This window comes from Podarcis melisellensis, assembly GCF_964234715.1.
Source record: "Podarcis melisellensis genome assembly, chromosome: 5".
Taxonomy (NCBI): domain Eukaryota; kingdom Metazoa; phylum Chordata; class Lepidosauria; order Squamata; family Lacertidae; genus Podarcis; species Podarcis melisellensis.
The window spans coordinates 85470513-85489707 of record NC_138537.1 but is presented as its reverse complement, the minus strand read 5'-3'; the positions used below and the strand labels follow the sequence as shown (position 1 = coordinate 85489707).

Here is a 19195-nt window from a genome sequence, read left to right as displayed (position 1 = left end):
TTGGCTGCTTAACGTTGTGATGGAAATGTGGCTGTGAAAATGCAATCTGGGCTGCGCAGGCAGGTTTGCGAAAGGGGTGGCAAATGCTGCGGTCGGGGAAGAGTTGTGTTCATTATTTCCTTTCTCGTCATGAGAATATAGCCAAATTTAAGGGAATCCCGATATTTTACACTGGTTGTTCTTGTTGTTTTGTAGACTGCATGTCTTTCCCATGTTCCAAATGCTGCATTAGAGACTTGCTCTTCCAGTGCTGGTTGATTGTTTTAGGATAAATGGGTGTGAGGTCTGGACTCAGAAACTGAAAGTATTAGGTGGGTGCTAGAATGGTTAAAGGTATCTAACTCCTGTCAGTATTTTTACAATGTGTGTGTGTGTGTGTGTGTGTGTGTGTAAGATAGCAAAGGAGGGTGTTGCTCCCCAACAGTTGTGAGTTGTAGCATCTTCATTCATGCTGGGCTAGGGTGGAGCTCCCTTAATCAAGCCCATCCCATGCTGTCTGACTTGCCAGTACATACAGTGAATGCAAATCCACTGGCTGTCTCATTTATTCCTTTGCAGCAGATTCCCAGCTGCTGTAATTTTGGTTGCCTTTGGTTTGCCTACCTATACTATGAGGAATACAATAGTTTCCATTATGAAGAGCTTTGAAAAATTAAGACTCATAGAGGTCTACATCTTAAAAATAGCATTTCCATGGAGAGAAGTGTTATTTTAAGCGCTCATTCTTTCCTGAAGATGCGAGAATCCTAGGAGCATCTTTACAGGGACTAGTTTTCTTTGGGCGAGAGAGAGCCCTGGAGCTTCATAGCAAACATATCTACAAACAGAGCCTATTGGAATCTAGTGGACTTCAAAAACAAGGCAGCACAACTAGTAATCCTGCTTCAAATTGCAAAGAAGAACAATGAGCTAACTCACACATCTCTTCTGCCACACACTGTCTCCTCTCCCTTCCTCCCCCAGTTCTGATGGTTGTCACATTCCAAAGGCTGGAGTGAGATTCTAGTCCATTAAGCATCACTTTGGTTGTGTCTCTGGGTTTATAAAGGGAAATCATAGCAACAGACCTATTAATGCTAGCAAGACAGCAAAACTCCAGTAAAACAAAACAGTATTTAAAACTGAGCATAGAGCATAGAGGCAATAGAGGCATAGAGGCAATTAAAAAACAACAACGCTGTGAAATATGCTATTGCTTCTACAAAGCCAATCTGGTGTTTTGGAAAACTTTGATTTTAGTTCAAGAGGCTGACCATTGAGGTGGATTATTTTGGAGCATTTCTATCATCAGAGGACCTTTCTGAGCAGACTACATTAAGAGTGACCCATAGTTTAATCGTTTGAATGCTGCAACTCAACTCTATGCACTCTTACTTGGGTTTGGGAGTTGAATTCAGGGAGGCATGCATACCTTTCCCTTTTCTTTCTGTGAAGCCCATAAACAGGGATGCTCATCTCGGTTTGACATTTTAATTGAACTGTCCATGATCCCAAGTTCTTTTCCCTCAATAGATACCACCATTTCAGACCACATCAGTATATATGTGAAGTTGGAATTTTGAACACTGAAAAGTTAACATACCTTGGTTCTCATTTTCCGTGTTGTCCATTCATTCAGTTTCGAGAGATCTTTTTCTCTTTGCTGCTGCTTATGTACAAATGAAATGGAAATGGTACTTTATGAAACAGGGAAAATTGGGACAGGTGGTTTTGTGTTTATGTGTGTTAAGTATATAGAGTCTGGAACTGTGAACAGTTCTTTGTCCAGTAGATGGTAGTCATAGAACATTTTAAAGCTTTGCAAGCTACTGAGTTGAACCAGCAGCCATTAAATCGAACATGTGGAGATGATAGTGGAAATTCACATGGAACAAAGGCTTGAAACCAGCAATGCAATTTCAAGCAACAGTTGCCTTCAAAGCTATGAAGGGTGTCCTTTCAGGTTTGTGTGTGGGAAAGAGATAACTTGGTGCCTTTGGTTTGTTTTCCAGTGTCAAATAAATGCTGAATCAGTCAACCTTGGTAATGAAGAAAGGACAGAAGTAAAATGAAATGGTTATCTCTCTTCTTCAAATGGGATGTCATTGCACTCTCTCAAAGTCTTCTTGAATCAGATACATGTCTCCTCCTTACCCAGTTAGCCAGATTCTCGCTGGTCTCACAGCAATTCCCCAGCAGCATAGATTATTTCCCCACCTGAAGAATCAGAAACAGTTCTGTCCATCCCCAGGGCAGTGGGCTGCTCAAAACGACACAGATTTGGGTTCATTCTCATAGGTCAGGGGGTGGACTTTACCTGCTCAGCAGCTATGCCCAGCATATCATTGTTCAGAATTATAATGACTTCTGCCCCGAGCAGCAGTTTGGAATCCAACAATGAGCTGACCAGCCATATGAGCTGGACCTGCAGCACCAGAGCCAAAGATGATAAAGAGGACATGAACTCTAGTACTCTTTAGAGCTATACAAATGGGGGAATTTTGCAAGTGTATTTTGTCAATATTAAAGGCATCGGAATATTGTCCTCTTTTGCATCTGTCTACCCTACGAACACCCTGCCTGAGTCTGTTAGCTACGGACCTCTCATGTGAGTGACCCCTGAATTGCGACTTCCAGAGATGATGATGATGATAGTAATTTATTATTTATACCCTGCCCATCTGGCTGGGTTTCCCCAGCTACTCTGGGTGGCTTCCAACAAAATATTAAAAGTACAATAAAACATCAAACATTAAAAACTTCTGTAAACGCTGAGCCTGCATCTTCTCAAGAAACCAGCCCCCTGCATGCCAAGGGACCCAGGCACCCTCATGCTTGCCCATCAGTGCGGTTCACAAGCTGGGAGAAAACTAACAGTGAATTGCTAGGCTCTGGGCCAGAGGAATGCCCCTTTAAGGCATTCCACTCCTTGCAAAAGGGTCTCATCCCAGGAACAATATAGAAGATGAGTTGAATCCTAGCCCTCCTTAGAGCAAGTTGCTCACTGGGAGCTCTCCATGGTTCTGTGAGCCTAGACCCAACATGCCCTGTGAGCTTCCACTTGTGGTCAGATAGAGGAAGAACCGATGTGCAGGCTGTTCTAACATTGCCTCTGAGAGGCTCCAGTAAATATCACAAGATAAGTTTGCATAAATATCCTGAAGCATGTTCTACAATTTATCCTCACTGTTTCCCTCAAGGCAGTGGGCTTATACTGTGGGACAGGACTCTGGGCTCCAGAACAGTATACTCAGCCCATCCATTCCTCTTCCCTATGCCTGGACCTTATTCGTTTTCCAGCCAACAGCCAAGAGAAGCAGCTTAACTGAGATGTGCTTCAAATTGTTGCCATTTACTGGGAGCAGTCCCTAAGTTATGGTCACATATTTTTTCCTTTAAGGGATGTTCCATTAAAATTTTGTTGGTGTGATTTTCCTGAATGATTATACTTAAGGGTCTCTCCAGATTCACTAGAACATGTGTAGGGAACCTTCAGCCCACCAGGCCATTTTGGGAGAATCAAGTCCACCACCCCCATGCTTAATGTCATTTGATGTCAGGTGCAAGAAAGCTCAAGCCATGTCTTCAAAGGTATAATCAGGAGTGCATTCTTTGCAGCTAAAATTCAGGCCTTTTTGAATTTGATTTCCTTTCTGCTGCTTTGCACACCGGCCCAGGCACAACACAATATCGGGCTGGAGAGGAGGGTTACATTCTGCGCTTCTGAGAATGATTCTAGCAGGTCCTTCTTGATTTAGTGGAAGGGAAAGCTTCATAGAAGCATTTAGTATTCTGCTATAGGGTCAATGCAGGGAGGTCAGGGCAACAGGGAGGTGCCCTCTTTGGTGACCTATTTTCTCTAAAAACAATGGAGAGAAAAACTTCCCTAAATTGCGGAAGCAAGTACCAATGTGGACCATTCATTACTCTGTGGTAGGTACAACGATTACTCTTTCAGCTGCCATCTGCAGCCTCTCTCCACCCCTTCTCCCTGCTCCCAGAGCACTTACATAAACTCCAAGTATGGATGAGCAGCCTTTCAGCAGCCCATGAGCAAAGCCCCTGCAGCCCAGCAATTATTCATCTAGTTGCTCCTAGGCAGAAGTGCAAATGGATGAAAGTGCAAATGGATGACAGCAAGGAGGGAGGCAGGCGACCCTGCGAATGCACACGTGTTTCCATTGTGCTCTTAATGGGCTTCACAGCATTAGGGACAAAAATCTATGTTTATTTTATGGGATAATCATCTCTGCACGTTTGCTATTCCTTCCTCCTCCCCCCGCCCCCCACTCCCCCTTGCAGGCTTTCTTGGGATCCCAGCCCAGTCAGAATAATTTGCAGAACACAGGTAAGAATACAGCAGAAAATTAATTTAGGTATTGTTATTCCCTCTAATTTCGTCTCTGTCATTATCAATATTCTTTCTGCAACCAAATCTGTGTGGTCCCATGCTGATCAGTTTGGAAGCAAACTGGATTCTAAAGGGACAAAATATATTAGTTTGCAAATTCAAATAAGGGTGGGGGGAATTAAATGGAAACATCTCAGCCGGGCCTACAGCATGTTGAGGGTGTTCGCTGGTTAATAAAAAAGGGAAAAGTATGTGTGTGAGGGGAGACTGGCTTGCTGGATAGAGAGAGAGTGTGTGTGTACCATGAGATTTAAAAGATTCTTCCTTCCTTGAACTCTGTGGAGAGACTTCAGGATGGGAGAACAGAACAGGGAAGAGGTGCGTGCTCCCTCAAATACTAATCCTCCATAGCCCCGAGAATCCACTCCTATCTCAAGGTCAGGTGAGCTGTGGCAGTGTTACCTAATGAGCAGAACTACTTCTGCTCCCAGGCAGGAAGAGAAGACGTTCTCAGCCTTGGCCTTCTCCCATACAGCCACAAACCGGAGTGGAAGGCTTAACAAGAGCTCCAGTAGGCAAGGCATCGGTGCCTTGCATTATGCAAACGTTATATAAAATATGCATACATTTGCAAAATTTATGCAGGCCAGACAGTTTAGCTTTTCATGGTGCAAAGCTTGGAACAGTTTTCCTTTTCCTTTTTTTTTTTAACCCACCCACAGAATAGTGGGAACAGGCTCAACAGAGAACACTGACCTGAAAGTTCCCAATGGAACCTTTACTATGCAAAGGGGTGGATAAGTGGGTGGATTTAAAGAGACGGAGAACATGAATAAACATAGTTGGGAGCGATGGTGAGGGGTTTACTGGGGAGAAAGCGACAGCAGCTGCTCCCCCCCCCCCCCGCATTGCCCACCTCTTCTGAACAGGCTGCTTCCCTGTTCCCCACAAAGCCTCAATTGGAATGATGGTACATCATGATGTAATGTCATTCTAGAGGCATTATTCGGGCTCTGGCGGGGGGAGGCACTGTTCCCCCCCCAAAAAAATGCCTCTGGAACAATGCTTGGACCATGCTACTGTCCAGGGTGGGCTGCCATTCCCAGACCCTAGCAATGCTTCTAGGATGATGCTATGTCATGATCATAACATAGTGAGGCACTTCGAAGTGTCGATGGTGAGAGTGCTCATAGATGAATGCCAATTCCAAAAAATAGAAGGGGAGCAAGAGAAACTGCCGCCATCATGTGGGCAGAGGAGGGCAACCATGATGATAATGGGTCTGGAAATCAAGACTTATGAGGAACAGGTAACATATATATTCCAGACCCATTATCATCATGGTTGCCCTTCTCTGGTTATATATATATATATATATATATATATATATATATATATATATATATAACCTATTATAATTTTGTTTATAAAAAGATAGAGTAAAAAAAGAGAAAGAAAAAAGTGAGTGAGGGGAAAAAAGAGGAAAAAACACTGTTACATTACCGTTCATTAATACAGTGGTACCTCAGGTTAAGTACTTAATTCCTTCTGGAGGTCCATACTTAGCCTGAAACTGTTCTTAACCTGAAGCACCACTTTAGCTAATGGGACCTCCTGCTACTGTTGTGCCACCGGAGCACAATTTCTGTTCTCATCCTGAAGCAAAGTTCTTAACCTGAAGCACTATTTCTGGGTTAGCGGAGTCTGTAACCTGAAGCGTATGTAACCTGAGGTACCACTGTATACAGATGTGTATATTCTAATTATCCTAATGCCCACATAATTATCAATAACCGAATACATTCTGTGTAAACTCATTCCAAATATCATTGTATTTATCCAAAGAAAGTTTGTGTCCTTTGGTTCATATGTTGCCAATGTTGTCAAGCCATTGATTAAGGGGAACGGTATGTCTATTCTTCCAATTCGTCAGTTATCAATCTCCTGGCCACCATTGGGGCATGTGGAATCCATTTTTGCTATCCTGTTGTCAAATTTCCATACAATGGAAGAAAATATTTACCTCTGGAATTCCCCACCCCTCCCAATTGTGTCTTGTTTATATAGTTTATATAGGCCTTATGAGGAAAGAGTTGAGGGAGTTGGGTACGTTTAGCCTGCAGAAGAGAAGGCTGAAACGTGATATGATAGCCATCTTCAAATACCTGAAGGGCTGCCACATGGAAGAGGGAGCAAGCTTCTTTTTGGCTGCTCCAGAGGGTGGGGCCCAAACCAATGAATTCAAATTACGAAAAACCAGATTCCAACTAAACATTAGGGGGACCTTCCTGACAGGAAGAGCTGTCCAACAGTGGAACGGACTCCCTTGAAAGGTACTAGACTCTTCTTCTGTGGAGGTTTCTAAGCAAAGGTTGGATGGCCATCTGCCAGGGATTCTTTACCTGTGATTCCTAGGGGGTGAACTAGATTATCCTTTGGCTCCCTTCCAATCCTACAAGTCTTTGATTAAACGAGCCTCCTCAGTTTCTCGATGTTCTAAACACTTAAACGTTTATGGTGCCTTCCCCATGTGCCATTCACAATAAAATCAATACTAAACAGTAAAATAAACTTTTATTTTTTGAAATGGCATATGTATGCCTTGAGTCCATGCTGAGTCTGCCAACTGAATAACTCAGCACTGCCAAAGAATATAAGAAGAGAGTGCTGGATCAGGCCCATGGCCCATCTACTCCGGCTTCCTGTTCTCACAGTGGCCAACCAGGTGCCTCCCCTCCATCCCGCAAATGGCTGAAATGGCTCCGCATTTTGCAAGCCACAGAAAGAATGGGCGTTTTCAGCTCATCTCTACCTGCAGATGAGGAGCAAGCCGAAAGATAATAACTTGCCTCTGGCACTTCTGTCTACCGTATTTTTCGCTCCATAAGACGCACCTGACCATAAGATGCACCTAGTTTTTAGAGGAGGAAAACGTGGGGGGGGGGGGGGAATTCTGAACGAAACAGTGGATGTATGATTTTTGTGGTTCATGCTGTGGCTACAGACATGATATGTGATTTGACGGTGAGTTTGGGGTAGCCCAATGCAAAAATCTTGAGAATCCATGTGGATCCGTGCTTTGTAACCACATTTTTGTGCCATTGAGGCCCCATGAAACAGTGGGTGCGTGATTTTTTGATACAGGCTATAGCCATGGACATGCTATGTGATTTGATGGTGAATTTGGGGGGACCCAGTGCAAAAAATCCTGAGGATCCATGTGCTTTTACCTCTCCCCCTCCCAGGCAGCCTCCTTTATATCTAGAGTCCCTTATCCCTCCCGATTGCTTGCCGATCAGCTGCTCAGCAGTTTTGTTTCAACGCCCCCTTCCCTCTTTTTTTTTAAAAAAAGGCATGATCTGCTTTTCGCCCCTGGGCAATTCGGCTCCAGGAACCATGCATTCACTCCATAAGATGCACAGACATTTCCCCTTACTTTTTAGGAGGAAAAAAGTGTGTCTTATGGAGCAAAAAATACGGTAAGTTGTTCCCAGAGGCAACTTAAGCCAAGTTCTTCTTTTTCTCTTCTGCTTCCAGTATCTGGTGCATGTGAGACGGAGCCCTTAGGATATTACAACGGCTCGCTGTCTGTGACATTATCTGGGTCGGCGTGCTTAAACTGGTTGGACTTTCCTGATTACGTTCATCAGTATCCAAACCGGGGCTTAGGGAATCACAACTACTGCAGGAATCCGGAAGGTGGTGCCACGCCTTGGTGCTTCTACCAACTTGCCTCTGGAGCCGTAGGCTGGGCCAACTGTGACTGCAGCCAAGGTGAGTACCAAGTGTGTCGCTGCCACTGACTCTCCTAAAGAGACGGCTGCAAACATTATGTGCTAGGAGTGCTTGCAAGGTGGAAGGAACTGCTCGCCTCCCATTTAAGAACTCAAAAGACCTGAAAGTCAATGGCTGCAAAAGAAGAAAGGATAAGGTTGAAGCAACAGGGAAAAGTGGAGGAGGGTGGTCTCAGCTTTTGCCAAGGTGATAATACTTTGATTCCTAAGAATCTAGGAACTGCTTCCATTGTTTCTGCTGCAACTCTGGGTGTCCTTCTCTAGGAATCTGTTATCATGGTTAGAGAGGCTCTGAAGAAGGAGCCCCAAACTAAAAGAACTATTGAGGGTCTTTGCTTGACTTGGTTTGTTGCGTGTGTGTTTTGATGTGGGGAGATTACCCTTAAACATTGCCCAGCCTTTTCAAAGATTTGGTGCAGTACTGTTTGGCTTCTCTCTGTTTTGATACAGGTGCCGTGCGACTGATTCAGAGTGGCAGGGTGGAGCTGTACTTCAATGGGCTGTGGGGCACTATCTGTGGGGATGACTGGACGGACTGGGATGCCAGTGTGGTCTGCAGACAGCTGGGACTCAGGTAGGGATGTCTCATTGTGGGGAGGCAGTACCTCTTATGCTAGATGCTGGAGACCATAATTTCCTTGACATTCTTGCACACCACCCCTATCTCTGAGCAGTGCAAGATTCCAGGGGTTCCAGGCGTTCATCCACGGTTCATGTTTCCTTTTGGAATCAGGCACAGTGGAGACTGTGGTTTCTTTATGATATATGGTTCATTTGCACATATATCATCCCTGAGCCTGTGATGAAGGGGTTCATGGCATTAACACCCCCAAAAGGTCTTGTTTCTCCCATAGCCATATCCCTGGACTCAGACAGAAATCAATCATTGCTCTAAAACATTGCTCTGACTTCTAGGTCACATCACTGCAACTCAGCTCTAACTCTGTCTTCATCCTTCTAACTAACCATGAGTTGAGGGAGGGACCCCATCCATTTGCCATCTCACACAGAGCCCCTTCCCTTTGTTTCCCTTAATGGCCCGTCACCCAGGTGATCTTCTCAAACAGGAAGCTAGCCTAGCTGATATTTTAACACTTGCTGGTTCCAGAGGTTAGAAGGGTTTCTGCATACAATCTACTTCCTCCCTGCCCCACCCCCAAAAACTCATAACAATATTATTGAAAACATACATACATTTTACTCATTCCTAAACAGACAAAGAGACAAAGGCAGTCTAAATACATTAAATTCCTGCAACCCCAATGTGAGGAAAACCTGACCTGAGTTCGAATCTGCTTCAAGGATAAAGGGGCCACCGATGAATAGGGCAACTGGACAAATAGAGAGAGAGCTTCTGCCTCCCTAGAGTGGAATAACATTTCCTCCATCGGTGGGCTTAGGTAGTCTTCATTTAAATAAAAAGAGGTTCATAAAACTTGTAGCACTTTTCCAAATTGGGCTGGAGCAACTGAATGATCCTCTGAAACTTTATTGCCTATACATATCTCACCTCTTCTGTAACAATGCAGTTCAGTTCCATATGGGAACATTTGCAACTTATTCTTAAGTCAACAATGAAGTAAAAACTGGATTGCTTATAGCATGTAAGAAGAAAATGTTGTATCTAAAAATGGGACTTAATTTGTACATACACACCACTGTAGCACCGGCACCGAAATCAGCAACCCCCTTTCCATGCACAAGCGTTTTTTGCCTATTTTATCTTGCCAATAAAAATATACGGTATAGCCACAGAATCCTAGCATATCAAGAAGAAGGCTAGGATAGAACCCTTTCCCATTGACACCCAGCTTCTAGGTGCAAAACTGGTTTCTTTTTAATGGAGGAATGTTCAGGCATGTGATAGCCCTCCTGGTTTTTACCACAGGACCAGAACAGTGTTATGGTATTTTGTTGTTGTTATTATTATGACTTTTAATCTCCATTGGACTTATTGCATGCTCTACTTTCCGGCTTAGCGAAATTGGCACAGCCCAAAGGGAGAGTTATTCTGGTTTGGGTGCAATACCCTTCCACTTGCAGTCCGCAAACTGCCGTGGGGATGAGAAGATGTTGTTGCAGTGTAGCTACCAAGAGATGTTCAGAACCTGCAAGCACGGAAATGCCGTGGCCAAATGTGCCCCACCGCAAGGTAAGCCAGAGAATTAATTTAATTTTGTTTACTAAACGTATAAGCACACCCAAAAGACCATTCCAGCCCTTTTAGCAAAATAGCAAGCAACAAACCATCATTCTTAATGGTGCTGAAAAAGGCACGACACGGGTATTTTTGCCCATGATGCACACATGAACACAATTTGCGTATTTCATTGCCTAATCATTGTCTCTGGTCAAAGAAGATTTTGAAGCATTATGAAAACCTGCAGACTCCATATACAGTGGTACCTCAGGTTACGAACTTAATTCATTCTGGAGGTCCGTTCTTAACCTGAAACCGTTCTTAACCTGAGGCACGCTTTCGCTAATGGGGCCTCCTGCTGCCACCGTGCCACTGGCACGCGATTTCTGTTCTCATCATGGGGCAAAGTTCTCAACCTGAGATACTACTTCCGGGTTAGCGGAGTTTGTAACCCAAAGTGTTTGTAACCTGAAGCATTTGTACCCCGAGGTACCACTGTACTAGAACCAACAGTAGGCTGATACTGTGCACTCCCATTGCTGGTGTTTGAAACCATGTACACTTAATCCCTATAGATCCTTTAGTTTCTTGAGGAATATTCTAGTTTGCTCCGATTATGGGTTTGCCCCCCTTTCTCTTTTGTTACAGCAGTAGAAATATTAGGAGTATAACCCCTGAAGCAACGAGGTTTCGTTGAACAAAAATAAAAATAAAAGGTTTTATTGTTACTGCTAAATGACTGTTGTCCTTTGCTACGAGGAGCCAGTTTTTATTTTACTTTCCATGTTCTTTCTTTCTTCTTTTTGTCTCTCCCTTCCTGAAGAGCAGGTGTAGGATCTCCGCTTCGTCTGGTGGGGGGCAAAAAGAGCTTTGAAGGTCGAGTGGAAGTCTATCATGGTGGCCTTTGGGGCACCATTTGTGACGACCAGTGGGATGACAAAGATGCTGAGGTGATTTGCAGACAGCTGGGCTTCAGGTAATCTGTCAATGCCTCTACTTTATGTGGGGACATTTATGAAAGCAAAGCTGCCATACTGGATCACATTTCTTGTGTAACTCTGTGGGTCCTTACGGTGTGCAATGTTTGTCTCCCTCCAAGCGGATCCCCAAAGGCCGTGTCTTGGGCTCAATTTGGACAGGGCTTGGGCCCAATCCTGCTGGATGAAGTGGAGTGCTCAGGCAACGAGCTTTCATTGGACCAGTGCAAGAAAAGTAGCTGGGAAGAACACAACTGTGACCACATTGAAGATGCAGGGGTAATTTGTGACCCCTTTGCAGGTATGGGTGCCACTTCAGCAGAGAACATGCGGCAGACCCTCATTAACCCTTTTTCTCATTGAGATGGCAAATATTTGGCTGCATTGTACCACTTCTGAGTGCTGGTGGGGACTCCCAGATTCTCTGTGAGTCTAAAACTAGTAAGCAAAGGAGACCAGCCTGGCCTCCTCCCTGTTTTCTATATGCAGGAATCTGTTTATTTTGTAGGGTGATGACTTCGTTTAGATAAGACTCCCACCTGCAGTCTAAAGTGGTTCAGCTCAGGCACAGCTTTCCTACCTCAGTGATTTTGTCCCCAAATGCTGCAGTCTGCTCCCTTCGCTATTCCATGATTCCTTATAGCAGTATATACACAGGAGCTTCTGTGCTAAACACTGAGGGGGAGTAATGGAAAGCTGCTATAAGAAGATTGAAGTTGGGGAGGACTTGGATAATGTAATGAAGGCAGGCTGGGTATCTCCTTGCCAGTTTCTGGCCGAAGCCTTTGGGAAAACATGAATGAAATAATATGTGAGGTGGGGTATTCTTTTTGTCTGTTATTATGCTATGTATTTTTGTGTTTTTATATTGTACACTGCCCCACAATCTTCAGAGGTATAGATAATAAATTTTTTAAAAATATACTTCCAGCCTCTTTTGTGCAACTAGGGAGGTTAGAAACATGATAATATGAAAAGGAATAAAGTGGAGATTCTGAGATTTTATTTCAGTTCTGACTTCTCTCTTCAAATGCAAAAAAACCTATCTGAGGCAGCACATTGTTGGTGTTTTCCAACTTATTTAGTATCATATTTGTGCATTTAATTTTCATTCGGTTAAGTGCGTGCATGAAACACAAGATTAACTTGGTCTCATTAAAATAAACAGCATTTAAAAGTGTTTGACTTGGGCTTGACATTGTAGCTGCTGTGTTTTAATATTAAGTCATTGTCATGGTTTCGAGTAATGAGGACCTCCTGGCTTTGCTCTACAGCAGAAGGCTATAGGGCAGGCACCCCCAAATTTGGCCCTCCAGCTGTTTTGGGACTACAACTCCATCCCTAGCTAACAGGACCAGTGATCAGGGATCATGGGAACTGTAAACCCAAAACAGCTGGAGGGCCGAGTTTGGGGATCTAAGCTGTCTCTCTGGAAAGGTTTATTGCCAAGAGACATTTCTTTAAGATAATTGGGGGTGTTCACCGCTTGGACTGTGTGTAGTATTCAGGATCATAGGGTGGGAGGGAAGGAATCTTCCTGCTTAATCACTTGCCTATCCTTCTCTCTCTCATGCTAACAGAAGGTACTATTCGACTGGCAGGAGGCCACAAACCAAATGAAGGAAGGGTGGAGGTATACCACAATGGAAGCTGGGGATGCGTGTGTGATGACGGCTGGACAGGTATTAATGCCCAGGTGGCTTGCAGACAGCTTGGCTTCAGGTAAATGCAAGTCTAAATAAGATTGTGTGTGTGTGTGTTGTGTTGTGTTTTTTGTTTTGTTTTGTTTTTCAAAGGGGTTTTAGATTAGCCAGCTGTATGGGTCAATTATGACAAACTAGTTAGCTGATCCCATGGTTTGCAAACTCACTTCAAACCATAGTTTCTGATTCTGGCTTTCTGGCTGGCAAGAAGCCTGGGTTTGTCGTCTTAGTCACTGCACCAAACCATAGTTAATCTTCCTCAACTATGACTAGTTGCGGTATCTGAATCAAGACAAAACCTTGCACATAAAAACTGAATTCACAATTGGAGAACAACACACGATGCCTGATGCTACTTTTGTGGATTGCCCTCAGAACATCTTGAAGATTGTGGAAGTGGTGCAGATTTTCTGTTTTATATAAATGTTTAAATATGTTAAATCTCCAAAAGAAACAATAGCTCACAAAAATATATTTTTTTTTACAAAATGTGCACAATCCTATGTATGATTAATATTAGTTTTTTTGCTATTAATCCAATACCATGAACATACCCAGAATGACATAAGCAAACAAGGCAAGTCGGTATATATACAGGGCATAGAATCCAGATTTTAGCTGTGAGGGTGAAACAGAGAAAAATGAGAGAAGGGAAAGCTAAAAATACCAAAGGATCCTGCCTTTAGTCCTTGTAAAAAACACTGTTTTGTTAGAGTTAAATGAGAAACAGGGCAATTATTTATTCCTACACCCTCCCATACACACACACACACACACACACACACACACACATACATACATAATTGTATGTCGCCTTTGCACTGTTCAAGCCATGCTCAAGATCAGGGGTCAGCAAACCTTTTCAGCAGGGGGCTAGTCCACTGTCCCTCAGACCTTGCGGGGGCCGGACTATATTTTGGGGGGAAATAATAATGAATGAATTCCTATGCCCCACAAATAACCCAGAGATGCATTTTAAATAAAAGCACACATTCTACTCATGTAAAAACATGCTGATTCCTGGACCATCCGTGGGCTGGATTTAGAAGGCGATTGGACCGGATCCAACCCCCGGGCCTTAGTTTGCCAACCCATGCTCAAGGTAGTTTACAAAGTAGTCATAAACAATAAATAAAACTTTAAAAAATACACCACCAATTTCCACATAAATCTCAACAACATCTATAATAAAGGTACAAAACCCAACAGCAACCCCTACCCACAACAAACCCTCTAAACAACGCCACAGCCCAAGGGTCTGTTCAGCAGCCTCAGCTTTTGTAGCTGGAGTCAGTCCTGGCCCTGCCCTCCCAGACCAGGGAGGAAAAGGCCTGCAAGGCAGAGAGCAGGCCTTCCAGGATTTCCAGTGCTTTCTGAGTACACTGTCAAGTATATGCACATGTATCTGCAGGGCCCCGTAAGAAAGTATATCTACAGGACCTTCCTTTGCATTGATGGGTTCAAACCACCCTTGTTGGTTAAGATGGATGCTCTGCACAGGAATCCCTTGAGGAAAAGATCTGCTATCAACATCTTTGCTTGCTTCCTCCAGTGGCCCCGCACAGCTGGCAGCAGAGGGGGAGTTTGCTTCTGGACAAGGCTTCATCTTACTGGATGATGTGGCTTGCACAGGCAGTGAGCTGTCGCTCTTTGACTGCCCGCACAGCAACTGGGGGCAGCACGACTGCTCACACGAAGAGGACGTGGGTGTCCACTGCTCCCCCGATAGCAACAGGATCACTGAAGAGGCTACAGGTAACTAGCTATGGATTCTCCAAGGCAGTGAGAGCTTTGTTGTTGTTTAGTCGTTTAGTTGTGTCCGACTCTTCGTGACCCCATGGACCAGAGCATGCCAGGCACTTCTGTCTTGCACTGACTCCCGCAGTTTGGTCAAACTCATGCTGGTAGCTTTGAGAACACTGTCCAACCATCTCGTCCTCTGTCGTCCCCTTCTCCTTGTGCCCTCCATCTTTCCCAACATCAGGGTCTTTTCCAGGGAGTCTTCTCTTCTCATGAGGTGGCCAAAGTATTGGAGTCTCAGCTTCAGGATCTGTCCTTCCAGTGAGCACTCAGGGCTGATTTCCTTAAGAATGGATGTGTTTGATCTTCTTGCAGTCCATGGGACTCTCAAGAGTCTCCTCCAGCACCATAATTCAAAAGCATCAATTCTTCTGCAATCAGCCTTCTTTATGGTAGTGAGAGCTTGGTACTGCTGCAAGTTTGTGCAGCACATTCCCTTGCTGGGAAATCCACTTGGATTCTGTGCTGTAGAGCTCAAAGTAGTTGGCCTTCTTTTATCCATTTACTTCAGGCCAAGGGGACAGGATAGGGGTTTGTTTGTGTGTGCACCTGCCTTGTCCACACATCAGAGGGGAGAGATTTAATCTTTACATTAAAAGGGATACACATGCAAGGGACACTGAAGCCTTCCTTTCATTGGTAGAGGTACTTTTCTTGGATCCTGGCTCTAATCTCAGCTGGTCTGCGAGGAAAGTGAGAGAACAGGAGGGAGGTAAAATGGCGGGTGGCAAGACTTGGTTTGTTTCTTTCACACCCTCATTTTGATGTTAAGAATTAGGTGCACACCCACCCACTCCATCCCACATGTGAACAGGACAAGTGAAAGCGTTGCATCTTGTTTGGCTCTTAGAGAGTGTACCTGGACCTGTTCTTGCTGTTAGTTTCCCTTTAGCTGTAGTTGGCGCTGTGGGTTAAACCACAGAGCCTAAGACATGCCAATCAGAAGGTCGGCGGTTCAAATCCCCGCGATGGGGTGAGCTCCCATTCATTGGTCCCTGCTCCTGCCAACCTAGCAGTTCGAAAGCACGTCAGAGTGCAAGTAGATAAATAGGTACCGCTCCTGCGGGAAGGTAAACGGCATTTCCGTGCACTGCTCTGGTTCGCCAGAAGCGGCTTAGTCATGCTGGCCACATGACCCAGAAGCTGTACGCCGGCTCCCTCGGCCAGTAAAGCGAGATGAGTGCTGCAACCCCAGAGTCGGTCACGACTGGACCTAATGGTCAGGGGTCCCTCTACCTTTACCTTTAATCCCATCAGACAAATGAGCTGAGGAGTGAATTAGTACAGTCATACCTTGGATCCCGAACACCTTGGTACTTGAACATTTTGGCTCACAAATGCTGCAAACGCGGAAGTGAGTGTTCTGTTTTGTGAATGTTCTTTGGAAGCAGAATGTCTGACAGGGCTTCTGATTGAATCTGAAGCTGTGCTTTGGTTTCTGAACATTTTGGAAGTCCAATGGACTTCCGGAACGGATTCCGTTCGACTTCCAAGGTACGACTATACTTAAAAAGAATGGGTGCTAGTTACCCTTTTCTAATCAAGTGTGATCACATCCACACCATACGTTTAAAGTGCTCTTACGCCACTTCATGCCATGGCTTCCTTCCAAGAATCCTTGACACTATAGTTTATTCCTCATAAAGCTACAACTCCCAGCACCCTTAACAAATTACAGTTCCCAGGATTCTTTGAGGAAGCCATGTGCTTTAAATGAACGGCATGGATGTGACCTGTGTATTGTTTCCTTCTCCTTCATTTTATCTATTTATAATAATAATAATAATAAATAAATTTTATTTATAATAAATTTTATTTATATCCTGCCCTCCCCAGCCGAAGCTGGGCTCAGGCCAGGTTATTTAAGTTCCACAACAAATGGAGCTTCTTGGCTCTCTCCCTTCCCCCTTTTTAATTAAGCCGATCTTATTTACAAGAAGAGCTTGCCTCCATGCTAACTCTGGGTGGGATGTGTCAGTCCTGCCACTTACTCTGCTAAAGAGCAGGTTTTCCTTGGAAAAGGAGCAGGGAAAAGGGGAAACCGCTTGGACCCATGGCATTTCTAGAAATGGGACAAGCAGAAGTGTGGTCGAACTCTTCGTTTTATGTTGGTTTCAATGTATGTGTTGCCTTTTGTAGGTCACTTCAAGTTACTTTTACTTAAAGAGGGACTAATAAGTTCAATAAATTATAACAAACAACAACAGCTCTACTATATTGCACTATTCAGTTGTTTTCTTTCTTTAGTGTGTTCTAAACAGTGCCCTTTTTAACATGCAGGGATCTCTGTGCGGCTGGTGGATGGGAACGGCACCAAAGAGGGGCGTGTCGAGGTTTTCATGAATGGACAGTGGGGCAGTGTCTGTGACCATGGCTGGACAGATAGAGATGCAGCTGTAGTTTGCAAGCAGCTGGGTTACAGGTAATTGATTTACAATGTATTGTTTAAGGTTGGAGGGTAGAATATTCAAAGTCCATGGTCAATGGCTAGTTTTGCCTGATGAAGCTTTTAGAAGGGTGAAGCCTGCTATGCCCCCCGAAATCCACAGGTGCTTATTCATACCCCTCTTTTGTCTCTTGGGACTTTCAAGTGAGCTCTGTTTCCTCGTTTCTCAAGGGGTCTTTTCAAGCTCTCTCCATCTTGCAGTGGAAACAGCTTTGGTTTAATCTGCAAATGCAGTTTGTGGATTTTGTGCTGTTTGTCTGTCTGTATTGCTGAAGCGCTCTTTCTTGCAGCTTCTTTGTGCTGATTCTTCTCAGGCTATGTGAGGATTGATCAATGCAGGCATGGGGAACCTGCAGCTCTCCCAGTGTTGTTGGACTGAAACTCCAGTCATCCCTTAGTCATTGGCTCTGTCAATTGGGGCTTAGGGGAGCTGGATCCAACAACATTTGTAGGGCCACTGCTTATTTTGTTTATTTTTAAATTAAATTTATATCCTGCCCTTCATCCAAGAATCACAGGGCTATTTACAGCAATTTACACAATTTGCAGCAATTTACACAAACATACACAACAAAGTGGGACGCGGGTGGCACTGTGGGTTAAACCACAGAGCCTAGGACTTGCCGATCAGAAGGTCGCGGTTCGAATCCCCGCAACGGGGTGAGCTCCCGTTGCTCGCTCCCTTGGCCAATAAAGCGATATGAGTGCCGCAACCCCAGAGTCAGTCACGACTGCACCTAATGGTTAGGGATCCCTTTACCTTTTTACACAACATAGTAACCAACCAAATACTCCCCTCCCCAGTTCAAAAGGACATAGATTGTTTAATTAGCTGTCCATGTCCTTGAAATGGCCTGATCTTAATGGTACCTCAGTGTGTTGAAGTATTTGAGTTTGGCATGCATTGCTTATGATCTCCCTGCTCCGAGGGAGTCCTTCCTTGAGTTTTGGTTTGGTGCGGTTTGCTTCCTACCAGTGGGTGACATACTGTGACCTGGATTGTTAGGGGGCAAGGGAGTCCATAATCTGATGGCGATTGATTTTCGGAGGGGCTTTTCTAAGCACAGATGCTTGTTTTCCATGATGTTCCATTCAACTGATTCCCTCCTTGCAGTGGTACTGCAAAAGCGAAGTCCATGGCTTACCTTGCTGAAGGACACGCACCTATCCATCTGGACAAGGTGGAGTGCAGTGGCACTGAGCACACCCTGGGGGAGTGCGTCACCCGCAAGAGCAACATTCACAGCTGTTGGAAAGATGCCGGAGTGATCTGTGACTACATAGAGGAAAAGGAGAACCAGGCAAACACAAATGCAGGTGTGTGGCATATTAACCGTACCCTTCTCTCTCCGTGGCATTTTCAATAGTTGTGTGTAGACTTTAGCATGAAGTTTAGCTTCTAGAGAATCATGGCTTTCATTAGCTTTGCATTACAGCAAATGGCAACTCCAAAAGCAAATAGCAAGTTGTGGGAGGTATTCCCCCCACCCTGACAAACAACATGGGAAGAAAGGGTGAAAAAACACCCCAACAAACTCTCAGTGACCCTTGGCCCTGATCCCACCCCCTAAAACACACACACACACACAAGACAATATGCACCAAGTTAACCCCGATGAACAGGGTTATTTGTGATATCCACACTCTTGTCTTTTATTCAGGCCCCCAGTCCCTGCCTCCAAAGCAGGCCCCTACGCTAGATTCCCAAAACCCCACCCTTCCTCAATCCCACTTACCGTATTTTTTGCTCTATAAGATGCACCAGACCACAAGACGCACCTAGTTTTTGGAGGAGGAAAACAAGAAAAAAAATATTCTGAATCTCAGGAGCCAGAACAGCAAGAGGGATCGCTGCGCAGTGAAAGCAGCGATCCCTCTTGCTCACGGGTGTCAAACACAAGGCCCGTGGGCCGAATCCGGCCTGCCAGACCTGGTCATGTGGCCCGTGTAGCCGCCGGCGGCCGCCAGCCTTCACCTTTTATTCTCGTTTTTTTTTTTGACACAA

General features: G+C 44.6%; 1 protein-coding gene across 3 annotated transcripts in view; it reads left to right on the top strand.

Moving 5' to 3' along the window:
• Positions 1–19195, top strand: part of LOC309371078 (neurotrypsin-like) — a 36679-nt gene that overhangs the window by 6401 nt on the left and 11083 nt on the right. The window contains exons 4-13 of one of the 3 annotated variants that reach the window (XM_081913590.1): positions 4282–4327; positions 7868–8104; positions 8575–8698; positions 10104–10276; positions 11093–11240; positions 11364–11548; positions 12825–12963; positions 14497–14699; positions 17025–17166; positions 18305–18507. In XM_081913590.1, coding sequence (XP_081769716.1) covers positions 4282–4327; positions 7868–8104; positions 8575–8698; positions 10104–10276; positions 11093–11240; positions 11364–11548; positions 12825–12963; positions 14497–14699; positions 17025–17166; positions 18305–18507 — 1600 coding nt within the window. Of the gene's footprint in view, positions 1–4281; positions 4328–7867; positions 8105–8574; positions 8699–10103; positions 10277–11092; positions 11241–11363; positions 11549–12818; positions 12964–14496; positions 14700–17024; positions 17167–18304; positions 18508–19195 lie in introns of all 3 variants that reach the window. The other 2 variants (XM_081913589.1, XM_081913591.1) reach the window with 2 other exon arrangements.